We start from the raw sequence: 18006 nt of genomic DNA, 5'->3' as shown, positions 1-18006 counted from the left end.
GGCATCAAAACAAACATTACGTCTTCGTCGTACACTATGCACATTCTCAGCTGTCTCTATGAGTCGTGTGGATCTGTGTTGTAATGCTCGATTGTGAGATCCGTGAAACGATCTCAGCAAAGCTGTGTGTCTGGGCTGACGCGCTGAATGACATGGCTTATGGGGAGCTTTAAAGGCTCTCTGTCTCATTTAGCTGAGCTCAATGGCGATGAACAGACACATCCTGCACAGCGGAGTCTGATCCGGATGCTGCACCGCGTCCCCTCCGCACACTAGTGCAAGGCTTCAATATCCTCTGTCACGGTCTCGTTTACAGGATCATTGAGGAGGAAGTGACTGACTCCCACCCCAGACATCTGATGCCAGTGGGCATATTTTCAAGACATGGTTTTGTCAGATCTGTAACCGAGGTGTACTGTAATTGCTGTAGTGAGAAAATATGTGGCCTGCCTCAGTAACCTATATTTATCATGTTTTATTTCCCACCAAACTCTCCAAAGGAGAGTCCACTTTAGGATAAGAACCCAGATTTTCACAAGCACATCTGCTATGTTGATTTGTAGGTGTTTGAATGAACTGTGCCGTTGTGAGGGACTGGAGTGGGCAGTTTCATCACACTGCCACTCCACCACATGAATAAGGACTGTGGCCTGTGAAGTTAAACAGTTGTGAATGTGGGTGAATCACCACCCACTTCTCTTGCCTTCATCCTGGTGATTAAACAGAAACTTTATGTAGCTATATACACTTTTTCTTCTGTCAGATTGAGTATGATCTGATATTTGTATTGCAGATATGTTGGGGACTATGAGTGTGTTATCAGTATAATCCTAAAAAAATAATTAATTAATAACAATATATTGTTAGAAATATATACACTAATATACAAAGGTTTAAGGTCAATAAGTTTTTTTCAGCAAGAGTGCATTAAATGGAAAGTCACATTATAGACATTTAGAATGTTACAAAAGATTCTTATTCAAAGTGTTTTTTTTTTGTTGTTGTTTTTTTTAAACACTGTCAACTGTGAAAATATAAATCACCATATTAGAATGAGTTCTGAAAGATCATGTTACATTAAAGACTGGAGCCTTGCCACCACAGTATATAAATCATATTAGATATATTTTAAAATGTAATGATATTTCAGTGTTACTTTTTATTTTTATTTTGTGTAAATAAAATACTTGGACGGCATTAGAGATTTAGATTAGAGACGGTCTGTTTGCATTTTCAGTCTAGTGTGGATTAAAGCTGTCCTTTTTGCCATTTTTTTTTTACTTTTCGTAGTGTAATGTTTCTTTCTGTTAATTAGCTTTTTATCCAGAGTTTGGCCAAAAACTAGAGTGAACTGGAACCATTCAAGTACCACGATGGCACCATCAAATACCATGAGCCACCACCATAGAAGTATCTTGCTGACTCCTTTTTGTAGACTTGCAAAGACAAAATTATTGACTGATGGATATCTAATTCCGGAACTCTCTGCAGTATCTCATGATCTGAAATCATGTGGAATGGGTGTCGTTGACCATTTCATTGAGTGTTTGGCAGCTTTTAGACAAAATGAAGCTACAAGCAGTCATGCGGGGACATGAAAGAACCCCCATCTTTCTAAAGGGCTTTATCTTTGATTTGTTCAGACAAACAGAGGAGTTGTTTTAGATAAGAGTACAATACAAAGCTCAGGTTTCAAAGTAAGTGACTGCATCATCAGACAGTCTGTGAGAGTCATGTCACCAAGTGTCTCAAAGGTGTAATTAGATGATAAATATTTTAAAAAGCACACAGTAATTAATAAAAAATAAATAAGACAAAAAATAATCATTTTCTTTTTTCTTATTTTTTTATTCAGACACTGTTAAATGACTATTGCATTAATATGCCACTCTATGCATCCAGATGTTGTGCCACAATATGGAGTCAGAAATATATAAGATTAAAACTGCTTTAATGTAGATTAAATTAGAGGCTCCAAGTGCTTTTTAATACATTTAATTGGAGAGCGGTGCACAGGAACTGTTTGCAGGTTTTCTGGTGACGTGGTCATAAATGACAACATGCACATATAGGTCACATTGGACAGGAGTTCGGATGGAGCTATCGCCGGGTGCTGCCTGTTGGGTTAGAGAAATAATAATTAGTATTAAACTGACTGAAGTGTTTAAAAATGTGAACAGTTTTATTTATTGGATAGCTTTTGGTATGTCAGATCAAATTTATTGCAACAGAAGAAAGCACTTCATAACTTGCTTTTTTCCCCCATGAAATGATGAAAACTACTTTGTTAAAATTTGTATCTGTAACATAGTTGTTCTATTTAGAGGAGACAAAAATGATTCACTGCATTTTGTCAACTCAACTGATCTTATACAGACATTGTGTTACTTAATATATAATAACATTCAATTAATATATTCAATAATGTAGTTACATTTATTTATATTACTAAAGGAAAGGAAAAATACATGTCTTGCAGTATAAATGTGATTTGATGTTTAAACATCACTCTGGGTGTGACTCCATAGGGTGCCTCCACCAAGAATATATAAGATCTTAAGCCAGATGGGATCTGTTATTAAAGGGTAACTGTCAGAAGATTTAGATTTACATTCATTCTGTGTATATACTGTACATTTTGTCTGGGCTAACATACACATTTTGTTTAGAGCAACGTGCTGAACATTGCCAAAAAAATCAAATGAAGCAAACAAAAAGAATTAGCTGTTGATTTATAAGGACTGGTTATCAAACTAAACCACCTACCGTTACTTTGGAGGGATAACCAACATATTTTCATCAAACGCGAACATAACCCAAAGAAGAAGAATTTGGGATAATCATTTTGAAATGTTCACAACATTGGCTATAATTAATGGGTCGATAAAACAAACAAATCAAATTCAGGGTTTAATATTTCACAATACCGCCAGTTTGTATGAAGGAATGCATCCACATGGGCAATGAGGTCATGCCTGGTGGGGGCCTGAGGTTGGATTCTGGGTGCACTGGCGGTTTCAGTGTCTGGGTTCCTTAGCCTCCCCTCGTTTTTAATAGCCGGCCTGGTCGGGGTGTGCTCGACCACAGGCAATACTCGCCTCTGCCATCTCGCCCTCAACGAGGCAGCCTGGGTGAGTTTGTGTTCAAAGAGGCCAGTCTGCAGCGTTGCCTCTTTTCCAAAATAGCATGCACTCATAGCTCCTGGGCACACAGGCAAAAAAACAGTGGCACAGGTTCCAGGACTGAATTTCGCGGTTCCTTCTAACCCACTCTGATGGATATTTCCAGAGATTGGAACAAAAATGCTACCCAGGTGCAACACTATCTGTCCACTTTACACAGAAGTAATTTGGTACCAGCCGGCAGCCATATCTTCCTGTAGCTGAAGCTAAGCAGGGTTGACCCTGCTCAGTACCTGGATGGGGGAGCTCCTGGGAAAACTAGGTTGATGCTGGAAGAGGTGCTAGCTAGGCCAGCAGGGGGTGCTCACCCTGTGTTTTGAGTGTGCCCCAGCGCCCAGATATAGTGATAGGGTCACTATACTGTCATCAAGCACTGTCCTTCGGATAAGATGGGAAACCAAGGTCCTGACTCTCTGTGGTCATTAAAAATCCCAGGATGTCCTTTCGAAAAGAGTAGAGGTGTGACCTTGGCATCAGGGCTGGATTGGTAATCAGGCATACCGGGCATTTTCTTGGTGGGCTGAGGCACCTAAGGGGCCGACAAAATGTTTTTTTTTTTTTTGCAGAGGACTAGTGTTGCTTTCGTCAATGAAAATTTGTCAATGAAAATTAAGACGAAATATCATCGTCAACTAACATCGTCAACGACAACAAACAAAGTTACGCCTGATACAGAGAAAGGGACTGATGTGTGTACTATGTTTGGTTGGTAAAATAAATATATTCAAATCAGAGCGTCTTCCGTGTCTGGAATGGATATATTCTTGAGTCTATAAGGTAACAATAATATAATAAGATAAACTTGTTTGAAATGGATTTGACTAAAATAACATTTTGGTTTCATCTATACTACTAGGTACTTATACTATTTTGACTGGGTTAAATAGAATTGCATTACTAAAATACAATATTCACTGACTAAAACTAGACTAAATGTCATCAGTTTTCGTTGAATAAAACTAGACGAAAATAGTAATGGATAATTCTGACTAAAATGAGACTAAAATGCTCAGACTTTTAGTTGACTCAAACTTGACTAGACTTACAAAGAGTATGAACGTGACTAAAACGAATAAAAACTAAAATGACAGCTTCTCACAAAGACTAGACTAAAACTAAAATTAAAACAGGCCACCAAAAACAACACTACCGAGGACCATCATACAGTTTTTAAAACATAAATTTGTCCTTCGCGATTTTTTGGCCAAGTCAAATCAAGTGTGTTCATAGAGGTTTCCATGGGTCAATGCGAATAAAACTATAGGTGCATCTCAATAAATTAGAATATCATGGAAAAAGGGCTGGTGTTAGTGCAGTGGATAAGTCACATGCCTTTGGTGCGAGAGACCCGAGTTCAAATCTACTGTGAGTCGACCAATGTGTCCTAACCCCTAGTTGCTCCAGAGGCATGTGATCTCTGACATATATATAGAAATTGTAAGTCGCTTTGGATAAAAGCATCAGCTAAATGTAAAGTTCATTTATTTCAGTAATTCAACTCAAATTGTGAAACTTGTGTATTAAATAAATTCAATGCACACAGACTGAAGTAGTTTAAGTCTTTGGTTCTTTTATCTGTGATGATTTTGGCTCACATTTACCAAAAACCCATCAATTCACTATCTCAACAAACTGGAATACTTCGTAAGACCAATAAAAAAAAAAAATTGATGTTTTTTAGTGATGTTTGATTGTTGGCCTTCTGGAAAGTATATTCATTTACTTTACATGTACTCAATACTTGGTAGGGGCTCCTTTTGCTTTAATAACTACCTCAATTTGGCGTGGCGTGGAGGTGATCAGTCTGTGGCACTGCTGAGGTTGTATGGAAGCAGGTATTTTTGACAGTGGCCTTCAGCTCATCTGCATTTTTTTGGTCTCTTGTTTCTCATTTTCCTCTTGACAATACCTTAAGGTCTAGTGAGTTTGCTGGCCAGTCAGACACTCCAACACCATGGTCATTTAACTAACTTTTGGTGCTTTTGGCAGTGTGGGCAGGATAGGTTAGATGCCTTCCTCCACTGCGAGTCCTCCTGCCTGGCTCTTTGGCCACATCACTCACCACAGAGCAAGACTGTTCTTGATAAAGCTGCTGTGAAAATGTGAGGAAAGCTGATGAGGAAGAAGTTGGGGTGCAGTGATATTTATATAGGTGGAGCAAAATACTTAATCGCCCCTTCTATAGCACATTGTGATTGGGTGGTTTATGCTATCAATACAGGAGACAAATCAATGGGCCACTGGCTGCTGGCTGTCCCCAAAAAACATTCTGTCGGCCCCTTAGGTGCTTCGGACTACTGGGAAAATGCCGATATGCCTGATTACCAATCCAGCCCTGAGTGGTGGCCTGCCTGAACCAAAAAATGCCATGGCCGATTTTTTTTTGTCCCAGTCCAGCCCTGCTTGGCGTCCTGGCCAAATTTGCCCATTGGCCTCTGACCATCATGGCCTTCTAACCATCCCCATATCTGTTGATTGGTTTAATCACTCTGTCTCCTCTCCACCAATAAGCTGGTGTGTGGTTGGCATTCTGGCACACACTGGTGGCGGATGAGGAGATCCCCCCTCAAAAAGCACTTTGAGATCAATTCAGTTTAAGTTTATTTTTAATAGTGCTTTTTACCATAAAAATCACTGCACAGCAATTTTACAGAAAATTAAATTTCTACAATATTTAGTGCCTAGAAAAGTGCTTTATAAATGTACTGATTTATTATAATTATTATCACGACATAAGGGTTTCAAAAAGACTTGAAAATGCATCAACATTTCTGCATGATTATCTGCCATAATCAACTGATTAGGCACTGCATCGAAAAAGGAGTAGTATAGGAGATGACACTATGTTCCGTTGTAAATCGCATTTCTTTCTTGAGTTATTTATTAAGCAAATACTCAGCTAACATAGTTCAGGTGTTCATTTACTCATGGATGTTAAATGAGAGTTGAGAGAGGTCAGCACTCTCTGTTTACCAGTGTCTGTTGAGATCAAACATGCTCACCTCTGGGTCAACATTCAAGATTTTCCTGTCGTTCTTGCACTTGAAGAGCAGGCCGCTTGGATTTTCTGTGATTACCTCATAGTTTGTGCTGGCATTATGTTTGGCCACCTGTGTTCCCCAGTTGTAGAAGCTGAAGATAAAGTTAGGGTTAATAAGTTTATAATGGTCTAAAGATAATAAAATGCATGCTTTTAAGGTGTTGACAGAAAACTCTACTGTATGGATGAATGGCTTTAGTGAAATGTAGTGTAGTATATAAACTAAAGTTAAAAGTTTTTTTCACCTGACAAAATGTCAGGATGTGTCTAGTGTGCTTTTCACAAAAAGATGAAATAACACATTTGTTCCCATTTTGATAAAAGGTGCGCTTGGAAAGCCAGGTGTTAAGTTGTATAAGGAAATCAGTCTGTTCGATGTTTTAGAATAAGTGCCAATCATTTTTTTTTCTCCATTCTAGTTCTATTCCACTATTGAAGTGGAAGACAAGAGAACAATTGTGCTCTTGACATCCACAAAATTACAAGTGAGGGTTGCTTTCTGAAACACATTTGGAAAATGACTGAAAACTACTTCAATTGCTGGAGAATGTCTTCAATTAAAAGAAAGGAAGCAAAGTACCATTCTTTTTAACTGTAGAGAGTAAATCTAATGGGGAAATATATTGAAGCTATTAAACATATTAAGCACAAATTACAAGACATCAGGATTTGTCGGTGTTAGAAAGTACCAGAAATGCAGGGTTTTACTTTTTAGGACTAAAACACTGTGTACTGTAAATGTCAAACATGTTTAAGATTTGTATACTTTGTCACAAAATAGGGCATAATGTACTTTGTACTCTGCATTGATTTCTCACAGGTGTTTTACCTGAATTACACAATAATGCATTGTGTTGTTTTAGAGGTTAAAGGTAATGTCCATAAACATTACAGATAATGTCCTGGCAGAAAATTACCCGTTTTTTTTTTTTTTTTTTTTTTCAGTATACATGCTTAAATTTTTCATGTGAATTCTTGAAGGGTACCTTACTGTTTTAGCCGTTGACATGCTTGTTGGACAGAAGTTTCACTTACATATCAGTTTTCCTCCAACTGAACACAAAGACTCTAGAAAAGTTATTTGAATATGTTCAAGAATAGATTCAAAAATCTATGTTCACACATGAGCTTCTACAAAGCTTTCCAGACATTCCAGGCTAAAGGGAAAAAACACTTTCTCACAGCTACAACCAAAAAATTCCTCTGTCTGCACTGATCAATGTAAAGATTGAGACCCAGCAGGCCACTCAAAATGGCACTGAGAATAGATCTAAATGTAATTAACGCACGCAATGAGCAATAATGAAAAAAAGAGACTATCTGGACCGTGTTAGTGGTTCTCATCACAAGCTTAACTGCTGGAAGACAGCTGCTTTGCAGAAACACCAATTCCAAATGTCACACTCTGAGGCAGCAAGGGTTGCTCAAATGGACCTCAGCTTTCCCCAAGCAGTAGTTTGTGGTCCAAGAACAAAGCTGGACTTTGGGGAGAGGCTCTTTATAAGTCCAAGGGAGAGGCATATGGATGCAAGAGCATTTCATTCTCTGTTATGATAACACTGTGGATGTCAGCCAAAGCTTTTTACATTTTGCACTGCTGCAGTGCTACTAAAACATTTTACAGATGCTGTTTATAAGAAGTTATGACCTTAACCTCAAGGATATAAATCATTGCCTTTTGGGATATGATTCTCAATCAGTTGATTTCTAGCTATGTAGCATTCGGTTCAGTAGCAATCCCTGGTGCAATATAAAGACACTTGGACATTTGGACACTAAGACATAGAACTATCTAATAAATAACTAATATGTCTGTTAACTAAATCATGAATTAATGTCATTGTGGTGTCAAGTATTTAAACAAATTACAAGTCCTAAAAACACCTGAGTATAGTTGCTCTTGATCAGCTCTTCTTTACACACCAAATGTAAGTAAATCTAACAAAAGTGATTTAAGTCTTTTTTTTCAGTGCTCTGCAGGCCCATCCTGTGGTTGTACCATCTTGAAAGAACTCCAGTTTATCATAATTTATTACATATGGCTCTGTGTGTAAGATAGCGAATGCATGATGGAAAGACACCTCACACTTCCCTGTCCGCTCCAGTATTTCCTGTCAAGGTGACCAGAAACCATGGTGCTGGTCACCAAAGCAAACAAAAGAAAGCTTGAAATGAAAAGACTGGATAATAAGATCTAAACAAAAAGTAATGGTCTGAATTAAACGTTCTCACAGGGTCTGAGCTTGCCATTTTACATCACAGGAAAGACTTCCTTTGGTTGCCATCGGAGTGAGTGCCATCACGGTAAACATGGCAGACCCTGATTCTGTGGAGAAATACAGTGCTGCATGAAATGACAAGTTTAGCTCTCGCTATGTTTGCCTTTGGATCAAACTTTCTATATAGATGCATCTTCACAAAACAAATAGAAAGTCTTCACTTTTCTTCTCTCCATATGGTTTATAACATATACAAAATGTAAAAGGATGCATGTAGGATGCATATTCACTTCCTCCTTTTTAAAATAAGGTTTGACAGCATTTTCGGTGTCTATTTATACTGAAACGCCATATAGCAATTAGCATTTTTGGGTTGACCACTTTTATGCAATGGTGAACCACTTACTTTTGGTCGTAGAAACAGAACAGATGTGAGATATTTTAACAGAGAACATGAAAAGATGGGCAGAAAAAGGCTCCAAAGCCTTGAAAAAGTTTCAAGTCAGAGGAAGCTCGAAGAAAGCTGGGCTTTCTGAGCATTTGGTCTATTCGTTTTTTGATTGAAAACGCATGAGTGCAGCAACACATGTAGATTGAACACATTCCTTGCCACTTTTGGTCCCTTCTGTCCCTGCAGAGACGTCACCTGGTAACATGAAATTCTTAATATTCATAGCGCAGCTGAATGGCACCCGACCCACACTAACTTACCAAGGTGTGAAAGACCTGGGCTTTGTGGAAACAATTATTGTGGCGTTAATAACAGGACTGCATCTTTACCATTACACTACACAACACTGACAGAGAAAAAGATGTTTGTGTACTTCAGTGCTCCATGGTTACCAAACTAAAGCCTGATGGAGAGTTTTAAGAGTGTTTTAAAAAGCCACCAGCTGTAACTCTATGGATCAAGGAGAAAGAGAATAGTCTGGCTGGTAACCTAGAATTACTGAGAGGTGCTGCTTTGAGTCAATATACCCAAAGAAACCAGTCTTCTATAAAGAGGACAAATGATCTAAATATCCACCTTTCCATCTAGCTATGACTTTCCTTCTATATTACTAAAGGTTTGGTGATTGTCCTCAGCTGGTGGCCATGATTTTTGTACTTTTTATCTTTGTGGTGAGGCAGTCAAAGTCTGTCAGCTGTAGTGTGGATTCATGCATCTGTACGGGAAGAACACAACATCTGCTCCATCTTAGTGGCAACCACAAGCACTGCTTGTTATTGTTCCCGTGAGAAGTATGGTGGAGGAAAGCGAGAACAGAGAGAGAGATGGGGTGGGGGGGGGGGATAGGGAGAGGAAGAGAGATGGGGCTGAGAGTAACAGGAAATGGGAATGCTTATGCTTGCTGTAGTGTACTTCCATTACTTACCCTGATTAGATCATGTGCTGTGACAGTTAAGAGGTGGATATGCAAACACAAACATGCCTGGATATACTTGCATACTGGATATACCAGCTTTAAAGGTCTTAAAATCCCACTCAGTGTTTTACTGTGTTTGTATATTGTTTATTATACAATATTTATTTGGGTTTCATCATATTTTTTTATTCATAAATATATGCACATCTACATTATGTCATTCAAAAGTTTGGGGTTAGATGTTTTTGAAATATGTTTTATGTTTATATTTAAGGTGTTTTATGTTTGATAAAAGTACAGTAATAAAAAAACAGCACTATTGTGAATTGTATTAGAAGTGAAAATACATTTTACAATATTATTATTATCAGTTTTCATCAGCCATTACTCTTTTTTACAGTGTTCAGTATCACACGATCCTTCAGAAATCATTCTAATATGTTGATTTGATTACAAAATAACGTTTCTTTATTTTTATCAGTTTTTGTAATTTGTAGTGCTACCTAATGCTTTCTGCTTAAGTGTTCTTCTGTCAAGATTCGTTGATCAACAGAAAGTTTAAAGAACTGCATTTATTTGAAACAGACATTTTTTGTAACATTATAAGTGTTACAAAAATGACTGTCATTGTGATGCATCTTTGTTGAATAAGCATATTCTTTTTGCATAAAAAATGTCACTGACCGATTTTTAAATATTGTATATTCATCTTATAATATATTTCAGATGCTTGCTTTTATTAATCTCAATTGAATCTCAAACAAACTGCTCTTAAAGGAAATCTTTATGAAGATTAGTGATGCTTTCTTTTTGGATGGCTATGACTCCCTAACTTGGTTTACAGAGGATCACTATTTGACTAATATTAATATTAGAGGATGAAAAAGGCATCATTCATAACATACACACTCCCATTTAATGCACTGCCCAGGGCAAAAAGATACTTCCTCTTCCTCCATTATAAACAGGAAATCTGTTTTGCTTTCACTTTATTACTTGCACATTGATATTTTGCAGAAGATATCCTTTTTAGAAATAAAAATCCTTCAGGGATCAAAGGATGCATGCACATTAATCTGAGAACATCGAACTTTGAGATGTTCAGTAGCACAGCTACTAAAACAATAGTAACCGGAAATCATCATGGATGGGTCATAATATATATAGGCTTACCTTAAGTCAGTTGGTTTTGGCATGAGCCTTTTCTTTCCGCTGAAATATGGTTCAAAGTCTTCAGATTTTAGTCGGTGGGAGTAGTCTATATACCCAGATATTTCCTGTCCGTGAGAATTTCGGTCCCTTATGAAAATGATGGACTGCAAGGAAAACAGGAGGACATGCTGTATAAAAATCTGGAGTGCAGTATCCTATACTGACAAACTAGACCAAAGAGAGAGATAAATCATCGCAATATGTAAGATTCTGTTACAAATGCACCTTTAATGAAATTGTGTAACAGTCCATACCATGAATCAGATTTTTTTTTTAAAGAGTCTCTTTTAGAATGGAAGACCTGGACTCTGCACATTTCGGAGTTCAGTCAGCAGTTGTTTTGTCTGGATGCTAGTGATGAAAGAATATCTTCCAACCACATCTGCTGTGAAGAGGATCTTTGTTTTGGCTTGTCTGTTTACCTCTAAGAGACAGCGAGAGACAAGAGTCACACTTCTTGTGTGAAATCATCCTTTTTGATAGCATAGTAAATGATATCACTTCCCTGGCCATCTGTGGATTTCCCTTACATGTGCAGGATAAAAGTGAGATAACTAGCACTGCAGACTTGAAAAGGAACGGCCCTCCTTTAGATGCTTTAAACAGATGCTATCTGGTTCACAGCTGGCCAGGGGTTGATCCAACTACCTTATCTGTGGCTTTTGCGCTCCCCCGTCAGTCTTGAAAAGAAATCATCAGGCAAAGGTGGGGGATTACAGTGGGCAGAGCAAGGAGTGGAGATCATCTTTCGATTGCAGAAGAGGAATCAAAACCCTCTAGCCCACAGTCATACAATGGCAGAAAGGTTTCCTCTCGCCCTCATAAGTCCACAGGCCAAGTGATAAAAACAGATCTGTGGAGCTGACTGTTTCCATCAGTTTCCTGTAGTCAGAGAGAACAGGTGTTGTACCTTTAAGAAGTTACCTCTTTTACGGTATCTGATAAGGAAATGGCCTCTTACGAGAAAACATCACTTACAGACTATGTCAGTAACAAATGAACTGTACTGATATTACAAACTATTTGTAAAAGTCTACTTCGCCGAAACAACACAAAACTACAACTGGTCTTTGCCTCTTTACATTAATAGGGATTCACAATGTTTTGGTACCATGCCTATTTCTGATATTAGATTTTTTTCTTTTTTACAAAAAAAATTTATTTTAGCTTTCACTTTTTATTTTATTTACTTAGACAAAATAGTAAACAATCAGAAAAATCTTATGTGTCACAAAGGATGCATTTATTTGATGTAAAATACAGTAAAAACAATAATATTGTGAAACATTATTACAATTTAAAATACGTGTTTTTATCTTATTGATTTGAAAATATTTTCATTTTATATATTTGAGTATCTTATTCATGTGAAAGACAGGCTTAATTTTCTGTAGCCATTACTCCAGTCATCAGTGTCACATGATCATTCAGAAATCATTTTATTCAATGTTTTCAAGCAAAATTCATCAACATTGAAAAAAGCTGTGCTGCTTAATATTTTTGTGAAAACGGTGAAACCGTTTAGGCTTTTTATCAACCTAATGCATCCTAGCTGTATAAAACTATTAATTTCTTAAAAAAAAAAATAAATAAAAAAAAATAAATAAATATAATATAAAACCTTACTGACCATCTTACTGATCACAAACTTTTGAACAGTACTGCAGGAATGTAGATTTTATGAAAATAATAATCTTTACAGATTTTTTATAATGTTGGTGCATCTCTTAATATTAATTTAGTAGTCTAACTTAAAATTTTGCAGTACATCAAAAAAGAAAAAAATGAAAAAATGAGTTGCATCTGTTTTCACAAACCCACTCTTGGGCACTGTGACAATGAAAGAAGAGAAAACACTCTTTTATCACCGGTCTGGCAGGTTCATGAGCATGTTTCCTCTGGTAGGATTTACCAATGACGCATTTCTCTCAAGGTGGCACCCTCTTGAATGGATAACACTTTGAGAGGAAAGCAGGGCCTCTTGTTGCTCTCCGCCTGGGAACAATCCTGCACTGTCAGGGAGGCTTGCAGGTGTCTGAGGGTGTCAGCTGGCATCTGTTTATTATTGGTGGGCTGTGCGTTGGAGGAATCCCAGGCCATCACTAACAACTGTGTAAATTTGTCGGGGTAATGAAAACATGACCAGGATGAGAGGAATGCTTGGGGTCGGGGTCCTTTTTTTTTTTGGCAGCCTTACCCTTGTCCCCCTTTAGGTGTTCTTTTTTTTGGGGGGGGGGGGTTGCTTATTTGCCTTGGACGTGACTTCACATAGTGGGGCTTGTGTAATAGATGCAGCGGTGAGTCCAGATGTGCTGAGGTGTTCTGCTTCTGTTGGGATCAGCCAGAATCGCATTTGGCCTTTAGAAAACTAAGAGGTCCTGGAAGTGCTCTGGGTCACAGTACTTCAAACAAAAAACCTCTAAGTGGGCAACGTGATACACATTTTTTCTTTTCAGTCAGAACATAGATATTACACCACCTCTGAACTCGCATAACTACCCAACCAAATATATATATATATTATATATATAATTTGGGAAATATTAAAATTAAATAAATATATTATAAAACAAATGATAAAATATAATACTGTGGAAACATCCGTGTGTGTGTGTGAGTGTATATATAAATGTTTCTTGAGGAATTTTCTTAGCCTGCATGAAAAGAAGGCTGTAATTCTGTACGAGTGATTTAAATTTAAACATAATGAAACTTTGGACCACAGAAGCAGTTAAAATGTTTAATGTGTTTAATAGTGCTACTTGAACCACTGAAGTGTTTAGGGGTTTTAATTATTTTTATTTTTTTCATAATCATGTCAAACCTGGTCAGCCTATAAATGACAATCAGTGTGCATTGAAATTGGTTTAAAAATCCCAAGACAGGACAAGGCCACAGAGTGGCTACAAAAAATTAATGAATCAATTTGGCAGTCTTTAACGTCTTTTTTAATGTCTCTGACAGACTTACAGAGTTTCGGTGGAAATGTATGCAATACGAATGAAAATAATCAAAAGATGCTGCTTCCTTTTTCTTATAATGACAGGGTGTGTCAGAAGACAGATGTCCTGGCACGAGGAACAAAAATGTACAACTTAACCATACCGAAAGACTGGTTGCTCGTTTTGGCAGCTGGACATTCAAATCTGGATTTACTTTGCGAATTTCTGAGTTTTAAAAATAGTTTGTTATTTATTCGCAAGAAGAAACTGAGAGAAGGAAAGAAAAGAAAGTAATCAAAAGTTACCGTGGGACAGTGAATTTAAAGCAGGTGGTGGAATTGTGACAGGACTTTTTGGCAAACACAGACATAGGATTGTGTCTAGATATGTGGTTGTGAGTAGAAAGAATGTACGTCAAAAAAAAAAAAAAAGGACAAAAAGGGGTTGTTTATGCAGAGGTCGAAGGGGAGATGAGATTTAAGCAAATGTTTACTCATGTGCTCGGCTTTTCCAATCATAAACACATTGCTTGGGTGTTTGTGCAAGAAAATAAACAGAGCCTGGGCAGGTGTCCTCTGGCCATCTACAAAACACCCTGAAAAGAGCTGGTGCTCCACTCTGAGGGCTGAGATGGGGCTTGACAACTGTGGACGCTGCCAAGGGTGGAGGAAGCCAAGCGAGCAATCAGTTGGGCAGAAAGCTAAAAAGTAGAGACCAAACCACTTAATAGGTGGCTTTAGGGTTTTGGCTGGTTAGGAGCATGGTTAAGACCGCCCCTGCTGGTAAACGCTGTAACTACACAATTATGGAGGCAAAAAGCATCTTTTCTTAGCTGCTGGCCATTAAAAATGAATCAGCTATTTTCAAAGCACCACACAAACTTTATAACTGTATGGTCAATTTTACTTGGATTCAAGGATTAAACATTCTGAAAAATATGCATGCTCATTAATTTTTAAAGAAAGAAACCATGCATAAATTGCAAGAAGCTCAGCTTTCAAAAACCAAATACCTGTGCAACAGGTGGAAAATGTTCCAGACTGAGTAAAGTCTGTTTGAATGTTAAGTTCAGAGGTCTATATTGACGAGGAGAGTCAGTGTATACTGTCTAGGGAAAAGTGACTTAAATTATGGGCACAGCTAAATTATGTTGAGAATTATAGCTTCAAAAAACTAGCACCACAGGGTCAACAAAAGTGGCAGCACACAAATCAGTTGAGTTTAGGTCTCTTTTGAGATTTCCTACACCAATGTGATTCCATGCAGACAGCTTTCCCCATCCCCAGCAGTGCTGCTACCACTACAGCCATTTTCCACATTCTTTTGGCTTCCATGTTACTTTTGGGAAAATGTAAGTTTATCTGAAACATGTGCAAAGCAGCACTGCCCTTAGTGACTCAGAGCTTCATATATGTGAACCTGTGAGAAGTGTTTCCAAAGATTGACATTTTTGGATCAAGTGCTCATCAATTTTATCGGACACTTTCCTTTTCCTAAATCATAACATTTTACGTTTCTTACACATTGTGGGGTAGTAAAAAACACAGACGGGAAAAAAATATCAAAGGTCATGGACTACTTAGATTCTGCTCTTTTGTTTTTTGAGTGTGAAGAACTTTCAATGGGCTTACAAAAGCTCCCTCAATCACAATGTTTAACATAACACACCTTTTATTTAAGAAGGTGTTGAAAATCAGGCTTCCTTTTTTCTAAACCCGAATCCCTTTCTTAAACTAATGAAGAATTCTCTTTGGCTACAGAGGAAAACAATACTGTTTGTAAAGCTTGTCTTTATTATTGAAGCATGCCACCTGCACAAGCGCATGAAGTGAAGCAAAGCAGAGGTGAACCAGAGTTGACCAAACACATGCAAAAATGCTAAACCTCAAATCTTGACAACCTCCTAAGCTCATACATTCACTGCATGAAAAACTCGGAAACATCATAATTTCCATGGTTTCATAAAAATAGGTGTATTTCACAATGACAAAATTGGAAAACAAACTTAATCGCTCTTCCATATATTCTTCTGCAGGGCATGCAGAGTCATCTGAGCGAGCACACTACACAGTTCATTTTCAAGGGAATTCTTTTTTGTTTCCTGCAATAAAAACACCCCTTTCCCCATTTAGATCAATCAGATGTTATGCCAGGGATTTGTAAAGGAGATTAACAGCAAGATCACAACCTATTAGTATGCTGTCCTTGCTGGTTCAGGGTGCACATGACCAGCTGTAGTCCTGGGATTTGTCAAGATGGGAAGGTTTTATGAATCTGGCTTGTTTTCATTAAACCTTCCCTTTGATTTTCCAGAGGATGATGGTATATTCTGGACTCTGTATTCCTGTGGATTGCAGCTAGGTAACCAGACCTTTGTTGAACATTTACTTAACAAATCACTTTTGTTAAACAAGGGTATGCAAACAGTAGCTGTGTTTAACGATGAGTTAAAACCTAATCTTTTTGTCTCAGACATCTGCAGGGCCGTTGCTATGATTTTAACTTGGTACAATATTACAAGGTTTTCACTAGTGTTGAGTCAAAGAACTGGGAGGAAAGTCTGACGCAATCGACCTCAAGATTTCTATGAATGGAGTAGAATGATAAATGAGTCACGTTACTAAACCTTAATGTTCTCGGGTTGAAACCACATTCACAGCTGCCATGTGTCCCCTCTCTGAATGTAGCAGGAACTTGGTGTTAAAAAATTCAGTTTGCTGAATTCTTCGGTTGGACATAAAAGCTGGCCACAAACAACTTTATTTTCGAATGCACTCCCTTCCTGTTATTTAAGGAGGATGTGTTAAACTGAGAGCAGAACAAAAAATGAAGCTCATATAATGTGGTGTTGGATGTAATTTAAATTGATAGATTTTCAGACTTTAGGATTACCTGTCCTAGCTGGACATAAGATAAAGTGGTAACACTTAACACTAAGGTTCCATTTGATAACATTAGATAACCACATTGGTTAACATGAACTAACCATGAACTAAAAAAAGGATTTAAAGCATTTATTAATCTTAGCGTACTGTACTATTTTATTATGTTATCTAATAGGCCTGAACTAAATGAACTAACAATGAAAAAAGATATTAAAATTAAATTAATAATATTAACAAATATCATTAAATAATGTAACATTGTTCATTATTAACTATCTAATGAGAACCTTTTGTAAAGTGTTACTGATGAGGTTACGATCTAGAAAGAAACAATTAGAAAGCGATTATGAACTGCATGCTTTGCAACCTTGCAATAACAGTTCATGTTGACATATGTCGTATTTTATCTAAATTGTCAAAAGTGTCTGGGTTTTGGCTCTGTTTTCCCTTTTTTTTGCTAAAGGCAATGACTGAATAGTATTTTAACCAATAGCTTGCAGGCATTGCATTTACTTGACCAATGGCATGCAGGCATGCAGATGATGCCAGATAAAACCTGGACCAGACAATTCTGAAGTCAGGACATGCTGACAGTTGATAGTTTGCTTATCATCAGATGACTTCTACTAATTTCATATTTAACAGGCTAATACTGTTTAATAGCACACTAAAAAGTTTTAATGAATAAAGTTTTTGAATTAATATCCAATATGTATTTCTCACTGTAAAATCCAATAATCAAATGGTTATGCATTTACTGCATTCCAAAAGACACTGATACATACATGTCCTTATGGGGTCAACTGTCAATCACCACTATTCAGCAGTCATTAAATTCATAACTGCTCTGCCTATGTCTGATTTAACAAGAAAAGGTACACATTTAATATAGTCTTTCTGGTCCTCATTCTTCAAAAGGAACTGCAGGCCAGGATAGACTTATGTCTAAAGCATTGCAATCATAGTAATTACAAAGTGCCTCTGGCCTAACCAAACTTACCCTCCTGTAATTAGGAGGGCCAGTCCCAAATGCACCATGATAACATTCCTGCCTTGCACAGGACGGTCTTCTGCCTTGCAGACTACAGACTCATGAAGGTTCGTTTACATGTTTTTTTTTTTTCTGCATTTGACTGTTTACATAAAATGCCACACCTAC

The 18006-nt window shown here is 37.4% G+C and overlaps 1 protein-coding gene across 1 annotated transcript in view; it reads right to left on the bottom strand.

Moving 5' to 3' along the window:
* Positions 1–1829: 1829 nt before the first annotated feature.
* The window catches only part of cfap299 (cilia and flagella associated protein 299), a 46903-nt gene continuing 30726 nt past the window's right edge, over positions 1830–18006 (bottom strand). The window contains exons 4-6 of the mRNA XM_026211181.1: positions 10982–11124; positions 6185–6314; positions 1830–2117 (exon numbers count right to left, since the gene is read on the bottom strand). Coding sequence (XP_026066966.1) covers positions 1995–2117; positions 6185–6314; positions 10982–11124 — 396 coding nt within the window. The 3' untranslated portion in view covers positions 1830–1994. The remainder of the gene's footprint in view (positions 2118–6184; positions 6315–10981; positions 11125–18006) is intronic.

This window comes from Carassius auratus, chromosome 30 (assembly GCF_003368295.1).
Source record: "Carassius auratus strain Wakin chromosome 30, ASM336829v1, whole genome shotgun sequence".
Classification (NCBI taxonomy): Eukaryota; Metazoa; Chordata; class Actinopteri; order Cypriniformes; family Cyprinidae; genus Carassius; species Carassius auratus.
Note: the sequence above shows the minus strand (reverse complement) of the source record. Positions and strands in the feature narration are given on the sequence as shown.